Genomic DNA, 16,136 nt, shown 5'->3' on the forward strand with positions numbered 1-16,136 from the left:
GCGTTTTGAGAAAGTTAAATAAATATCAGCTGAACTGAAGCACATGCTTAAACACAAATGTTTGTTAGAAGACAGGATTTGAGAGAAGAATGACCGTTGTTTTCCATATGCTTTTAAAACAAGACACTTCTAAAAATGTTTCAAAGTTTGATGAAGATAGGTCTAGAGATCTAATCATTTAGAGGTGAGATAAAGTTTTAGGTAGTAGAATGAATGTTTTGTATTTATCAGTTCTCAGATTCATTCATTCCTTGCTATCTCCAGTCAGAAGTGAGCCATGACCTTGAGGAGCCAGTGAGGGAGCTGACAAGATTATGCAAGGAAGACTAGTAATTTAAGGCAGCGCCAGTGTTGAATGTTGTCCCTCATTATGTTATGTTGGAAAAGAAAATAAACACTGGCAAGTCATCATAGAAAGCCTCAATATAATTTTAGAGGATTGACAGCTTTCTGGGCTAGGCATAACTCTTGAGTTTTCATGAGCGGAATCCAGTCAGAAGATACATGCACATCTGTGCATTTGACAAGCTGTGAGCAACTGTGGTTGGTACTTAATGTGCAACTATTAATAATGTCTCAAGGACCATCCCACATCTCAGGTTTTGGTTTAGAAATATCAAGGTTTAGGATGGTCCTGAATTGGCAAGTCTTCGTCTTACATAATTGCAAGTGTAATTGGTAAGTGTAACAAATTCTATAGACATTTACTCAGAAGTTAAGTTTGAAAGCATTTTCGTTTTGAGGAAAGATGCAAAAGATCAAATTATATTACAGAGTCCATTATTTTCCTTTTCTCAATCTATTATCTTCATCTTTAACGTTATTTATATCCTATCTTTTCCCCCAAGACTGGGCTCAAAGCAGTTAACACATTAAAGAGATCACTGTAAATTCAAAAATATACAAAAGGCCACATTGAAACTGAATTAAACTAAGAACCATACTAAAAACATACACTCAAAATGTCATTAAAATAATAACAAATACAATTTAAATCAATACAGCACTTATAGTCCTTTTTCAATCCTAAAAGTTTCAATATTTTATGAAAGGAAATTATTTTCTGTCTTTTTTACTATCTGCATAAGTGATTAATTTTACAACAGATTGATGCTCTAGGATTTGTTTTGCAATCCTTTGCTTGAGATCCTTTACATACAGTATTTTCATTTATATTTGTTTTCAGCTTAAAACTATGCATATCTCTCTATTTACATTTTGTGTATGCATGTATTTGTATATTAATATACATTCTTGCAATATTTTTGTAATAACATCAGTTAACTTAAAAAACAAAAATGAAATTAAAAAAATGTCTACAAAAATTAAAAACAAAATGGCCTGTACCTGCCATTTAATCATTTTGTTAATATTATCAAAGTATTAATATTTTTGTCATTTTAAACTAGTGTTTCAGAAGATCTAAAATATCCAGAAATTTTCTTGTTAGCGTTCCCTATTTATAAAAGTGGAAATACTGTACATCCATTTTCAAAGTTTTTTTCACTTTAAGGTCTCTAGGCAAAGCTACTTGTTAGCTTTTCTGAAGCAGAGATGAAAATTTTCAAAGCATTTCGTACATGTATATGTAGTTGAATAATGTATGGGGTTTTCTTTCTCCTGTGGGAGATATTGATCTTTTAGTGAAGATTTCATGAGGTATGTGCACATTCCAAAATCTTTCAGGAATCTATCTGCAAAGAAATGCACAAGAGCTTTTGAACAAAAATAGTTTTTCCAGAACTTAAAAGCACATGAGTTTGTTAAAACAGTAAAAAAAATTTTTTGCAGGAAAACACCATTTTATTACAAAAATATAATTTGGGGGCAGCAAACCTTTAAGCAACATGGTGTGTTTTGTCACTCAAAACACATTTTCTATATAAAAACACATGTTTCTGGTTTTACACACACCCCTCCCCCCATATTTCTGGACCAAATAATTTCCCAAGATAATTTAGGATGTGCAAAAATGGAGTGAAACTACATAAAGTGCTCGTCTCTGTGTTCTACTTTCCAACCAAGTTTCCTTTCTGGCCAGGTTTCCCTATACAAATAGGAAAAGCTATTTTTCAGCCAAGAAACCAATAACAGTGAATAGGCTTTCCATCACATCTATGCAGATGTCTTTCTGTGTGTGTGTGTGTGTTTTCAAATTTATACATGTTTGATCTAATATTTAAAAAACACCTGTTTCCTCTCTCACTTTAGATATTTGGTGCTAGAACATGTATCTGGTGGAGAGCTTTTTGACTATCTTGTAAAGAAAGGAAGATTAACGCCAAAAGAAGCCAGGAAATTTTTTCGACAAATCATTTCTGCTTTAGACTTCTGTCATAGTCATTCAATCTGGTAAGTGCATTTTAAAGTATGTTATGCAACTGATAGCAGCAATGTATTGTGGTTATTTATCTACTTTACTTACTAACAGAAGTACTTCTGTTCTGTGAAACAGGCAGCAGTCTGATGCTATGAACTGAATACCTCAAAAGGAAAGCCATGCTTTCGGTGTCCTGTTTTACTCTGACCATACCCGCACAACCTTGTACCTCTAATATGACTATGGTTGTTATTCCAACTCCATAAATACATCTGAAGAACCATGAAAGCGCATGCTGAAATAAACTGGTTTGTTCCAGAGGTGTTGCTACATTCCTTCATTCCTCATCTTTTCCCCCTTTGTATAAACTGAAAGGAAATCCCATAAGATAAGTTCCTTCTGCTGCCTTTTTCTCTTAGTCTAAAGGCCACTGAGCACTGTTAGTCTTCAGATGACTGGGTTTGATTTAAGAGCAGGGAACTCTTACATATTTAAAAATGTTTTGTACTTTGCATACCTCAAGGATCCACCCAAGCATAATAATCTCCCACTTTTTCTTGGTGAATGAATTCTAGTTCCTGTTTTGTCAGAACTTACCCATCCAAGCTCAGTATTATGACACATGATCTATAATGATGAAAAACTGTAAAGCATATCAGTTTCTAACTCCAGAAAGGAGATCCTTTGGCCTGCAGAGATATTCTGTCATTATCTCTGATTAGTGATTGGAGATAAAGGAGTATCCACAGGTTCAGAACAATTTCTTAAATTTACTTTTTTGTTTTTCAGCCCAGGAAGACTTACTTCTAAGGGCTTACTTCTGAGTAGATATGTACTGAATCGAGCCTGAAAGCTATTATACTGGAATTTACTCTTCCATAAACATACATAGAGTTGTGCTTGTATGTTTGGTAGGTAATTGTGAAATCAGTAAGAATTATATGTTGTCCTACCCATTTGGATTTAGTGCAAGAATTTCTAAAATTGCATCCTACCTACTATGGGAATAGTGTCTGAAATCATTCCCAAATTGAAATTTAGCTCCTGGGGTGCAAAAGATTATCTCCATCCCTTATTTACACTCTTGAGTATTCTCAGGTATTTTGTAGGCCATTAAGTAGTCAGTGGTAAGGACTCAGGTGAATTGTCCTGTGTGTATGCAATTTGCAACCCGTGTGACTGCCTTGCTGATCGCATGACTGTGCATATTGAAGTCATATCTTTGGCTACATTCCATAATATGCACTTGAATTGCTTATAACTCATTACTGTTTTGCATTAAACCTCCCCACCCCACTCCATGTTGAGCTTGAAGACAAAAGGAATGCCTACAGTCACATTAATTTATAATTAGGAAAATTAAAGCCCAATGGGACCAGTGGCTTAATTTAGAAGGGTCCTGAGGGCACTTGCCAATAAGTCAAAAGAATATCTGTCATATTGAGCTTTCTCCCTGAAAAAGCCTGGGACAATTACCAATTCAGCAAGCACATTCCCTGCACATCCTTGGGTTACAAAAAACCTTCTGGTGTTTGGCAGGCTTGCTAGACCCCTTCTGGGCATCTGCTGTTAATTTCCTTTGCGGTGGGGAATAATTTGCTTTATCAGTCTGTTATTGATACTCACTTGGATGATTTAACTGTTGAGTGTGGTTTAACCTGTAACTTGCAGGACATGTTTTAAATTGAACCAGTTTCCACTTACCGCTTTAACAAGTTCAAGATTTTTTAAAATTAAACTGAAATTGAGTTTTTGCCACCAATTGGAATGCAAGCTACTGACCCATGACTGCACACTTATTTCTCAGTAATGCCATCTTCTAAGCTTTGATTGGCAGAGAGTTGTAATTTACATAATAGGGTGTAGGGAATGTTTCCCAACACAGATGGTGTTAAGTTGCTTTCACTCTGAGAAGCTAAATACTACCTTGAGATGAAGAGAGTGTACTGCATAACCACTGCATTTATATATTTTAATAAGTGTGTCATCATTAAAGAAGCAATCTTTGCTTGACTGAGTGAATCTGTGTTATACCCATAAAAAAACATAGGAACCTTGTTATCTTACAGACAGATTCCTATGTGGATGGATTGCATTTTTCTTTGGCAAGGAAAGGAAAGGAAATCAGATAAGATATAAGGCTTGTCTTAAGATCAGTGTTGAATTGAACCTGATGTGCTGCACAATCCCATGCATATTTATGTGGAAGCAAGCCTTGCACTGGAGCTAACTCCAAAGTAAATGTGTATTCAAATAGCAGTTATAGTCTGCAAGTAAACTTCAATGTCTCTTTATGTTACTGGATGTTGCAATTTTGCAATTATATTTGTACACAGGAGTGATTTCTACCCTAACGTAAGATGATACCTGTATGAGGAGTTGACAAAGTTGGTATCATTTCCCTCTCTAGATTTTTCCTGAGCTCATTTTCCTTTACTCCCTTTTTCTTCTACTTAGGAAGATTTATTTTCCAACAAGTTGCTTATCTGAATATTATACAATTTCACATTTCTCTGTTACAAAAAGTTAAATTATGTTTAGCACTAGCATGGGAGGGCCAGCGTTTGCTGATTTGGAATGCAGAGTTCTGTTTCACCCTACACAATCATAGTACCCCTTTAACTGGCTGATTCCTGTGGAATCCTGGGATTTGTAGTTTGGTGAAGCACTACTTACTAGAGTTCTCTGGCTGGAGGTTCTAAATGAACCTCACTAAATTATGAGTCCCAGGATTCAATATTTCTATGCAAGTGCTATAAATAGACCAAAGCTGATTCTTGGCCATCTAGAGCAGGGTCTCTTAAACTTTTTCCACTCACACCTTTCTTCCCAAGAAATGTTTACATGATCCCAGGTGTGTGTATATATATGTGTGTGTATATATACACATACATTTATCAGTAATAAGCATCTGCAAGTCTTGCTAAACAAGCTGATTTTCCTTTTGATGAAGTACAACTAAAGCCTTTTCTGCAGAGTAGGGACCCACAATTTAAGAATCTGTGGGCTAGGGGTGATGTATGCCTTGTGAATCAGCATCACACAAGTTCTGAGTTGCTCTAAGCTGCAAGTGTAGAAAAGCTCACAGGAAAGAATGGTGACAGGATATGGGATCGATTCAGTACCAAGTCCAGAAAAAATAAGCAAGTAGCACAGATGGGTATATAGCAGTCAACAGCGTACAAGGGAGAACTGACAGAAATCAATAACAGCTTGAGGGCCCAATCTGAAACTCATTAATTTTAATGGCGAGAGTCCCACATACTTTGGGAGCCATTGTATCAGGCCACAAAATATTTCCTTATTAAACTATACACTCAAACTCGTAAGTCCTTTGTGCTGATAGTTCATCAGCAGAACATATACTTAGTTTCCCAATTAATAAAATGCCTACAGTTTAGTTCTTCCATGGTCAAATCATCCCTTTTAATAGACAGTATATTTGTTTAGTATGCTATATGCAATGAGTCCTATGATACTGGTAGGTTCTCAGATGTTTATGTGAAATGAAACCGTTTAAAATCAAAAGAAGGAATACAGCTAAATATTAAGAAGAAATAAATAATGGCCACATTTGATTTACATAATCTAAAACAGATGGCGAAGACATTAAAATTGTTAAAAGATTTATTTAAACTTTGACTTAGTCATAAATCAAAATGGAGACAACACTCAGGAAATCAGAAGAAGCAAAGGACTTGAAGAGAAAGCTATGAAAGTACTGAATCCCTGGGTGTAAAGATGTATCGTTCAGTAGCAAAATCAGGATCATCCTTGTCACAGTATTTCCAATTTCTGTGTAAATGCTTATGAAAGCTTGACAGTGAAAAAAGCTGTCTAGAAGAGAATAAACTAATTTGCAATGTGTTACTGTTCTTCTGTGGACTGCCAAAAATACAGATTAATGGGTTGAAGAGCAAATCAAACTTATGCTTTCCCTAGAAGCCAAAAAGTCTAAATTGTGGCTATTATATTGTGGACACATCATGAGATGACATGACTTAATAGAAAAGAGAATAATGATCAGTATCATGAGTGATAATTTACATCTTCCAGAGGATACATAAGTGACTGTAAATCTTGTCTGTAGATCCATAAGTGACTGTAAAGGCCTATTCTGGAACCACATGGTCTTTCACATTGAGGACATAGATTTCCAGATGGAAGGGGGTCCTGACAAGGGTTTGCTTGACGTGCCTTCCTCTTGTACATTTCTTCCTTTCACCCTGTATTCATTCCTCTTCAAAATCCATGGCATCATTGGTAACAGCTGAACTCCAGTTACAACATTCTGTTGGCTTATGGTTGTATGTGTATGAAATGTAAATCAAGTGTTTTCTGCTGTTGTGCAAGAGTGTGTGTTTCAGTAATGAAACAGTTAACAGCAGGCTAGTTTTGACTGACAGCCTGTTATGACCTATCAGGCATGATTTCCGGCCTTGGAGGTCGGGGACTTCCTTCGGACTGATGAATGTGTTTTTCTTATCTCTGAGAGTGTGTTTGAGCTGTGCTTGCCGAGGCGAGAGGCAAAAGAGAAATGCCAGCTCAGAGCAATGGCTTTTGCTATGCTTTGTAAATATGTTTTGTAGATATTGAAATAAATGTTTGGACTTCAGACTACTGATGTGTTTGAGTCTGACATTGAACAGGAATTGGTGTGGCAGACGATTGCAACCAATTCATCAGGGTGCTGGAGGAGATGATTGATGGAGTTTGGAGAAACCCACCCAGTATGCACCCTGACTCCCTCCACGCGGACACATTCAAGATCTAGGGCTTCCCAGTTCTTGGTGTTGATACTGCATTTTTTTAAGGTTAGGTTTAAGCCCATCCTTAAATCTTTTTTGTTCTCCACCGACATTTACTTTCTTAAGTTGAGAATAAAGTAACTGCCTTGGAAGATGGTGATCAGACATTTGAATGACGTGGCCAGTCCAGCAAAGTTGATGGCAGAAGATTATCACTTCACTGCTGATCATCTTTGCTTCTTCCAGAATACTGACATTTGTCTACTTGCCTTTCCAAGAGAATTGTAGGATTTTTCAAAAACAATGCTGATGGAATCATTCCAGGGGTCAAGAGTGACATTTGCAGATGGTCCATGTTTTGCAGGCATAGAATGGAGTTGGAAGGCCAATAGCTTTATAAACAAGCATCTGTTATCCCTACAGATGTCCCAATCCTCAGTAAAACAGAAGGCAATAGCAAAGATGAAGGCTCATTCCAGATGGATTGATTCAATCAAGGAAACCACAGCCTTGAACAGGGGTGTTGATAACCGACATTTTTGAAGGCCAAGAATAGGAGGTCATAGTATCACCATATATGGCAAGGCTAACATGATGGGAATAAAAATAACCACAACTGTTTAGATAAAAATGTGGCAGTGCTCGAAACAGAAGAATTAAGGCAAATCCCACTGTTCTTTTCCCACATTCCTGAAAGGAAGAAAAAGCTAACCTTTTCATCCATGTCTTGATATGGTCTTGTTCTAACTTACTATTTTAGTTTACTGTTTCTGCAGCATTTTGATATGTAATGTGTTCTACAATATTTACCACAGCAATTTTTCCAGTAATTGAGTGAAACGAGATGGTGAAATATGGCTGAGAGATAGTGATTTCCAGATTGACTGCCCTCAAGCAAGCTAGAATTCTACTTTCTTCTTCTATGACCTGCTAGTCTTTTTCATCAACTCATAAGATTGCCTCGACTGAATAAATTGACATGGAAGTCTATCCTATCTCATAATCACTGGGTTGATGAGACAAAGTGCCATTTGTTAAGAAATTGACTACTTGGCATTATTTTGACCTCTGTATAGTGTATGCACATGTCCTGCAATTCCCAAGATGATGGTGCTTATAATACCTCGTAATCAAACACTGTGGGGAGGGGAGTGGGAAGAGGGGATGAGAACACTTTTCTAGCAAGGAAAAACATTAAAATCTGTGTTTTCAAATGATGAAGCCTGACCTTGCCCTGCCAGAGGGCTCAAAATGACAAATCATCTAATCAGCCAGGTTAGCCAGTCATGACCATACTGAAAATGAAGGCTTCGTTTTGGCTAATGATGAACATGGAAACTTGTTCATCACAATTGACACAATAGACTGATGCTCTTATGCTCATTCCAACACATAGCAGCTTCATCTACTTACACCTTCGTTCCAAGAACACACTAGCACAGAGAAATATGAGAAATCCCCTCTAGGGCCCGCTATTTGTGTCTTCACAACTTTATGGATAATCCTCGACAGAATACTAACTCACAGCTTTTTCGCAGATTCCATAGACAGTGCCTGGGTGGAAGCTGACTATCTTGTGTCAAATTATATATAAAAAAAGACTCAAGTATTTCAGTATGTTTAAAAACTGGGAGGAAATCCATGTATCACTCACTGGCTATCCACCACTTCAAAAAGCATTTTTTTTTGCAGCAAATCTTACGAGGAGCTACCTATAGAGTTGTGTGACTGAGTTGAAGTATGAGAACTCTTGGCTATGGGGAGCTGAGAGGGCACACAGACAGATGCCTTGTGCCAAAGGTAGGGAGACTGTAGAGCTGTTTTAATTCCATTTGCATTTACTCTGGGAACCATGTAGGAACATTGTTTTTAGATAGCCAAGTGGAAATTGTGTTACTGCCTGAGAGAGGGCTGTAGGAGACGAAGTTCCTCTTTTAAGTTTCCTCAGGAGGGATTCCCTTCTCTGAGAGAAGAAAGAAAAACTCTGTGCCATACAGCATGAGGAATCTGCAAGGAAGAGCGGGGAGATCAGCTAAGAGAGTCTCAATTGGCTGTTTGTGACATCACAGAGCAAAACTGCGATTGGTTTAATTTCTGTTTGTGTGGGTTGACGATTCCCTTCTGGTTTTGAAGTGCTGACAAATAAAAGTATGATTACAGGAGAAGCCCAATGGCAAACCTGATTAGGTTTAGAGTGGTAATAAAAATGCCAATTTTTCCACAGGGTAGAGAAAACAGAGGGAGGAATTTCCCTGTGGTAATGAGGAGCAAGATTCTGCTTTCATCTGCTTTTTATTTGGGTTATGGGGGTTATTAGGTGGCAGACTTGGAGGGGTGAGACAATTTTGCATGAATATTGATAAATGCTAGAGCCTCTGCTCTTTCCATTGCCTGAGGCCACGTCTGCTGGGATAGGCAGGCAGGGCTCATAGTAATCTCTATTTATGTGTTTATGTGGGAACAAGTGAACAAGAAGATATTTGTCTACATCCTCTCCAATGAAAGGAGAGCACTGTTTTAAAAGCTGTATGTCACAACTTCTTGTAAAGTCCTATGTTTTTAATTAAGGAATAATCCAGACATTTGGGAAGTCAAAGCGTGAGGCATCCACAAAATGCCACATATAATGCAGAAGCATCCTGAAAATAGTTCTATTAAATTGACTTCTGTGTGATTCCTGAAGAGTCAATTGAAGAAGACCTGTGTTCATTGTTGAGAGGGATAGATGGAACATTAATCTATCTTTTTAAAAACGTGTTTATTTTTTAAAGATTGCAACACTACAGAAGTACTCTTTTTAATTTCTTTGAACAGTTGGGTTATATACTGTTAACTGTGTGCCCCACATTGGGTCTTTTTTCCAGGCTTTGCCCCTTGGTGTAATTTTGTCAGCAGGAATTCTCAGGGTCACTCATTCTGCACTCAGACTCCCTCTCTCTCTCTCTCTCTGCCCCCACTCATTTCATGCATGCATACCCTCATAAGTACAGATACTCCTGGAAAGCAGTGCTTTTTGCAGACTCTGTAAACTTTCAGTTTGCTTCACCATCTGCAGAAAAACTCTGGATAGTAATTACCATCCTAGATGGACAGTTTTTCTGATATTCTGACTCTGGCTTTCATCTTCCCTCTTAGCTTGTATGTCTCTCTTTCTTTGCTTGTTCACCAAAGCCACTGCTTTATTTAATTCTTATTTCCAAATGATGTGGAGAAAGCCCTCGAGGCATTTCAGCCTCTAAGACAATGAAAGGGTATGGTTTCTTCTCTTCACTTACAGAGGGAAAAGGTGTTACCAACCATGTAAAACATGCAACCAGACAGATCAGCTGGAAAGCAACCAATTGAAGTTCATTTCCCCTGCAATGTTCCCTGAAATGCTGAGTAATTAGCACACATTGTGGATTTTTGTTTTCATTTATTTTAGCACAAGGAGCTTCTTTTTGCATATAAATTACATAATTCAGGCTGTTGAGCTATCACAGAAGTTGCAGCTACTAGCATCTGTCGTCCTCTGCCCCCTCACAATTTTTACTGGAGTTTCAAGGCAGCTATATACCCTTCCCCCCCCCCCCCAAAATAAGACCTGAAAATAAGGCCTATCATGATTTTTCAGCATGCTCAAAATATAAGCTCTATTTCAAAAATAAGCCCTAGATATAGTTCATTTAAAAAGTCAGTTTGGAAAAGTAAGACTGCCCCTGAAGACAAGCTCTAAAGCATCTTTTGGAGCAAAAATTAATATAAAACTCTGTCTTATTTTGGGGGTAGCAGAGTAGCACCTGTTGGAGATTGGTACATGCTGGATAAATGTAGTTTTTGGTTGCTTGAGAATCACTATTAAAAATAACTCTAACTAATACTATGCTCTATACTATACCATACCATAAACTTTTTATTTCATTTTTCATTATCTTAATATTAATATTAAAATACAATATTTAAAAACAAATGAAGACAAGCCTAACTTAATGTAGCACAGTTTTACTATTTTTCTGTATTATAAAAACACCCTTTTATTTAAAGTATTATTTCTCCAATTTTCTTGCCAGATATTTGAGAGTTCCAGTTGCTTGAGTTCCAGTTAACTGAGAGTCTACTGTATTTTCCTTCCTAATTTTCATAAGTCTTAAAGATGACATGAGACTCCTCTCCATTTTGTTCTTTAGTTTGTTCTTTATTCATTTAAAAAGTCAATTTGGAAAAATAAGACTGCCCCTGAAAACAAGACCTAACACATCTTTTGGAGCAAAAATTAATATAAGACCCTGTCTTATTTTGGGGGAAACCGGAGTTGGTATCCTCCATCAAGCGGAACTTACATGAGGGCATGTCCTCACTCCTTTTTATATTGCAGGTAACCCATGCACCAGCAATACACATCTGATGAGCTCCCTGTGGTGACAATAACAGGAAAACAGTGTACTGTATTTGGTTATCATGCTGAAAATAGTTCCACATTGGTCTTCCTTAGCTTATTTCACTCCAAAACTGTATGTGTGCAGAAATGCCATAAATCCAATGACATGAGAGTCCTCTGAAAATCTGTTATGTTCTTGTGATCTTTATCATCTATTTAAAAAAATAGATTTTCAAAATGAATAGGTTCATTTATTTATTTTTCCCACATGCACAAATACCAGTTTTACCTCAAGAATCTTCCAGAGGAATAAAAAGGATGAAAATATAGAAGGTGTTATAAATACAGTTTGAAACACAGTTTTCACCCCAATACGATGTATTAAACACAACAGGAGCTCAGGAAAGTTCTTAAGGAAGGACTAATTCTTATTACTGTGCTCAGTGATATTTTATATAAGGTTTTTGTATCGGCTTAGAATAGGTCAGGTATTGGATGGCTCCCTGAAGGCTTAAGCATTGAATAACTGAAGTTTGTTTTTACATAGAACTTAGTTGAAACTATTTGGGTGTGTTTTGACAGTCCTAACATCCAAATCGAAACGTAATTTTAATTCAGCTCATTACCATAATGCTTTTAGCTGGAATGACTGGAATCCGTGGAAAGCTGTCCCATGACTGTCCAATGGGTCCATACGGCTGCTGAAGGATCTGCTAGGATGACTGGAATATAATAATAATGAATTCACTCATTTCTATAGAAGTGAAACTAGCAGAGAGCAAAAGAGCAAACAACTTTCAGATGATTCTCAAGCATCAAAGTAGTCAGATACAGAACAATGTTTCCTCAGAAAGAAAAGTTGACTAATGAATACTCAGACCTGAGAATATTTTAATGGCATTAGTGTTTGCAGATTGTAGCCTGGAGGAAAAGGGGCATCAGTGATTCCATCCATTTCCCTAGCTGTCTTTCACCAGAGAGCCTGGGTATGGTTGGTCATTATGATGTTCTCTTTCTGTATCAATAAACGGAGTTGTGGTAACCTGTGACATTTCCAGAACATGTAGGACTACAACTCCCATAATCCCTGACAAATGACTTGATGAATGTTATGGTCTAACAATCTCCGCTCCTGAATTGGAAAAGTAAATTGAATTTGCTTCAGGTCAACAAGCTGACACCATCCAGATCCTGAATGCTACTTTTGTGTTGATACATAATCTGTTCAGTTTTTCAAAGCAGGAGAAAATGCATCACAAATTGGCTTTTTTTCTGCAAGGCCAATGAGACCAAAGCAAAGATGTTATAAAAGAACCAAGCTCCATGTATTAAATGCATTTGACATGAGAAGGGGTAACTGCTCTCCATCTTAATCTGTTATCTGGTCCTGTCTTTTACAGCCACAGGGATTTAAAACCGGAAAACTTGTTGCTGGATGAAAAGAATAATATCCGGATAGCAGACTTTGGGATGGCATCACTGCAAGTTGGTGACAGTTTGCTTGAAACAAGTTGTGGGTAAGTTACAATGAAGTCATTAAATAGTGATGGTGAGCTAGTCCGTGACTACTTGTAATGCTAAATCCTCAAGATGCAGAGGCAACATGCCACTGAGTGCCATCTACTAGGGAGCAACAACCTCAGAGGAATACGCTTGTGGGCCACTTTGGTTGGCCACTTTGGGAAGAATTATGCTGGATTGACTAGATCGTCTGGAGCCTTTGCAATAACCAAATGTGCCTTTTTTAGTTATGTCCAATCCTTTGCCTTTGAGACTGTGTGTCCTCATTTCTATCATCAATTTGCAATGCTCTACTCGGGAGTGGGCAACGCTATAGGGAGAAAGTGGCCCATTTTTCCATCCCCTCCTGAAAGCCACACTCCCAACAAAGAGCCCAAAATACTTTGTTTTTCCTCCATTTCACCTTCAAAATGATGCCAGGAAGTAACAAAACATCACATTACTTTGAAGGAAAAACAGAGGGGAAAGAAGAAATTTGTGGGATGTTTGCTGAGATTGGGAGGATATTTTGTGTTAGTTATGATGTTGAGCTGATTTTGGTCTGAAAATTGTGGTTTATTTTTAATGAGGGTTCAGGGATTGGTGATAATCTTCAGGAACAGCACTTTCCCCACCTTTGGTTTAATTTATTATTTTTATGTAAAGGAATCATGCAGTAAGGGTGATTCTCTGATGATGTCCCACTGAGTTATTTTTTCCAAACATTATCCATACTTCATATCTGCACAAAAAAAACGTGTAATGTTTAGAGGCTGATATTCTGAAATTCTGTTTTCTTTATTTTTAAAAAAATCAAAGAAACACAATTCATTAGAGCTTGACTGTCTGAGGTTTAGGGGTTTGTCTCCTTTATGGAGGAGACATAGAGACGTCTTGATGACATAGCTTCCATGCTTTACAGAGTTCGACTCACAGTGGGAGAGAGTGGCATAAATAAATAAATGAAATTGCCTATGTAAGCTTACGTAAGGGCTCTGAAAAAAAAAAACCCACCCTAAACAAGCAAAGGCTCAGTTTCTCTTTCTGTAAAACCTGTGATTTCATAATGTATATATACAGTGAACTGCATTTCAAAAGTAATCTTTTCTTTCTCCGGACTGTTCCTGTTTGAGCTTCTAAATATCCTTATCCCAAATGCCTAAAAATAGACAATAAAACTGCTAAATAGGCTTTAAAATTGAACAAGACTGTAACAGAGAAGTTTTCCCTTGTGTTTGGAGTACTATGGAGATTCAATTGCAGGTTTCCCCCGAGGAGTTTAGACTTGCAATTTTGCAGAAACTCTTGTATGCTGCCACCACCTAACGGTAGGAACAAGAAAGAGCTTTACTGACAACTGATGTCAGCCAATAGATCTGTGCATCCCTTTCTAAGGAAAGTGCATTGAATGATGGGATCTTCTGGATATTTTTGCTACTTGTGAAAATGCCAATCTTTTAGACATCTTTGCTACTTTTAAATATACCCAAGGATTTATAGTTAGCACTACTGTAAATTAACTTGCTTCTCTATACAGGAGTTCCATAGACTGAAATAAAGGCTGAGAAAGCACAGAAGAAGGAGAGTTCATATCACCCATATATGTAGTGTTGTTGCATCATACATATAATTTATAGGATCCATATTTGTGTGCTACTGTTGTCACACACATGCTTTTCTTTTTTTTTTCTTTCTTCATCTATCAACGAACCCTGTGGATCAGTCCTGTAGCGAGGGGCGGTTTTAGGGGTTCAACCCCCCCCCCCCCGAAATTTTTCAAGTTATAAAAAAAATCTCGTTTACTCATGAATTTTAACTGGTTAACCAAATCCCCATGCTAAGTCTATGAGATGCAAAACATTAAGAGTCCCTCCAGGCACTATCTCAAGCAGATATTGACAGGTTTGTAGCGGGGAGGGGTATGTGCTAGGGGTTCAACCCCCCCCTCCCCGAAATTTTCAAAACCCCTCCTGAATTTTTTTTCTGGCTACGGCCCTGCTGTGGATCATCTAAAAACAACAGAAAATGTTCATATGATTAAACAGAATGCCTATCAAATAAATATATTTTTAAAAAATCTATGCATATATCCAGCAAATTATTCCCTATAAAACCAACTCCATCTCAATGTCTAGAGGCCACCTGAATGGAAAAGATGCAATCTATATTCAGAATGGCAAGTGGAAGTTGGCCAAAACAACTTCACTTAGAAGGGCATTTTACAGTGAGGGTGCCATGATTAATCAAAATTCTAATCGTAATTATATTTCCATTTACTTGATAGTGGTAGTAGTAGTAGTAGTAGTAGTAGTAGTAGTTTATTTTGTTTACTTAGTATGGATGTTCTCTATTTGATAGTCTGAGCATGATCCTTATCCTTCCTGTGGCACGAGAATGATGAAGGTGAGTTAGGTAGATTCTTTGAGAGAAAGTCAAGCAAACCAGTTTCCTTGGCTTAAAAATCCTCCATGTGGTGTAGAAAATAGAAAATATGTGTCAATAATAACTTTCAGTGTTAATCTAATGGACCAGAAAGCCACCTCCACTCCTCAGTGCACTATCATCATGTCACATTTTGACATACCCTTTTTTTAAATCCAAAAGCTGCCTTAGACCAGTGCTCCCATGCAGTTTAATATGCTTAGCAATATATCAATGAACTGCAATTTTAGATTGCCCTGTAGGGTTATTCAGGTTTGCAGGGAACCACTCAATAGGTAGCATACCAGATGGCACAGTTAGTCTTGCCTAGAATCGTGGTGGGTGAATGGGATATCTATGAAGAGTTATGGAATTCAAACCTTGATGCCCGGGGCTGAACAAACCTCCATGCACTGATGCACTAATAAAGAAATCAATGGAACACAAGAGGTGTATCTGTGTAACAAACAGAAAATAGCAACTCTGTGATCCCCTGCCTTGCAGATACATTATAAGAGCAATCACTAAGCCTCCATGTGAGCTATTACACCACTTCATTAATTCTCCTGGCATGTGGCCCAGCATGGCTGATGTTCATTCCTTGTAGCATATCTGGTAAGAAGAGGGGGAAATATGCAATGTCATGCTAGACAAATGCAGGTGTGCGTATGTTTGTGTTTGTAGAAGAATCCATAAAGAGCAGCAAAATTATGATCTCATGAAAAATCTTTTCCTGGAGCTTTTAGCAAACCGTGCTCAATGTTCTACATGACATTTACACCTGTGCTTA

At 37.5% G+C, this 16,136-nt stretch overlaps 1 protein-coding gene across 17 annotated transcripts in view; it reads left to right on the top strand.

The window, feature by feature from the left end:
* Positions 1-16,136, top strand: part of brsk2 (BR serine/threonine kinase 2) — a 496,678-nt gene that overhangs the window by 374,288 nt on the left and 106,254 nt on the right. For all 17 annotated transcript variants that reach the window (XM_016993435.2, XM_062967615.1, XM_008108160.2 and 14 more), the window contains exons 4-5: positions 2,212-2,352; positions 12,826-12,942. In XM_016993435.2, the coding sequence (XP_016848924.1) occupies positions 2,212-2,352; positions 12,826-12,942 (258 nt within the window). The remainder of the gene's footprint in view (positions 1-2,211; positions 2,353-12,825; positions 12,943-16,136) is intronic.

The sequence above is a fragment of the Anolis carolinensis genome, chromosome 1 (assembly GCF_035594765.1).
Source record: "Anolis carolinensis isolate JA03-04 chromosome 1, rAnoCar3.1.pri, whole genome shotgun sequence".
Lineage (NCBI taxonomy): Eukaryota > Metazoa > Chordata > Lepidosauria > Squamata > Dactyloidae > Anolis > Anolis carolinensis.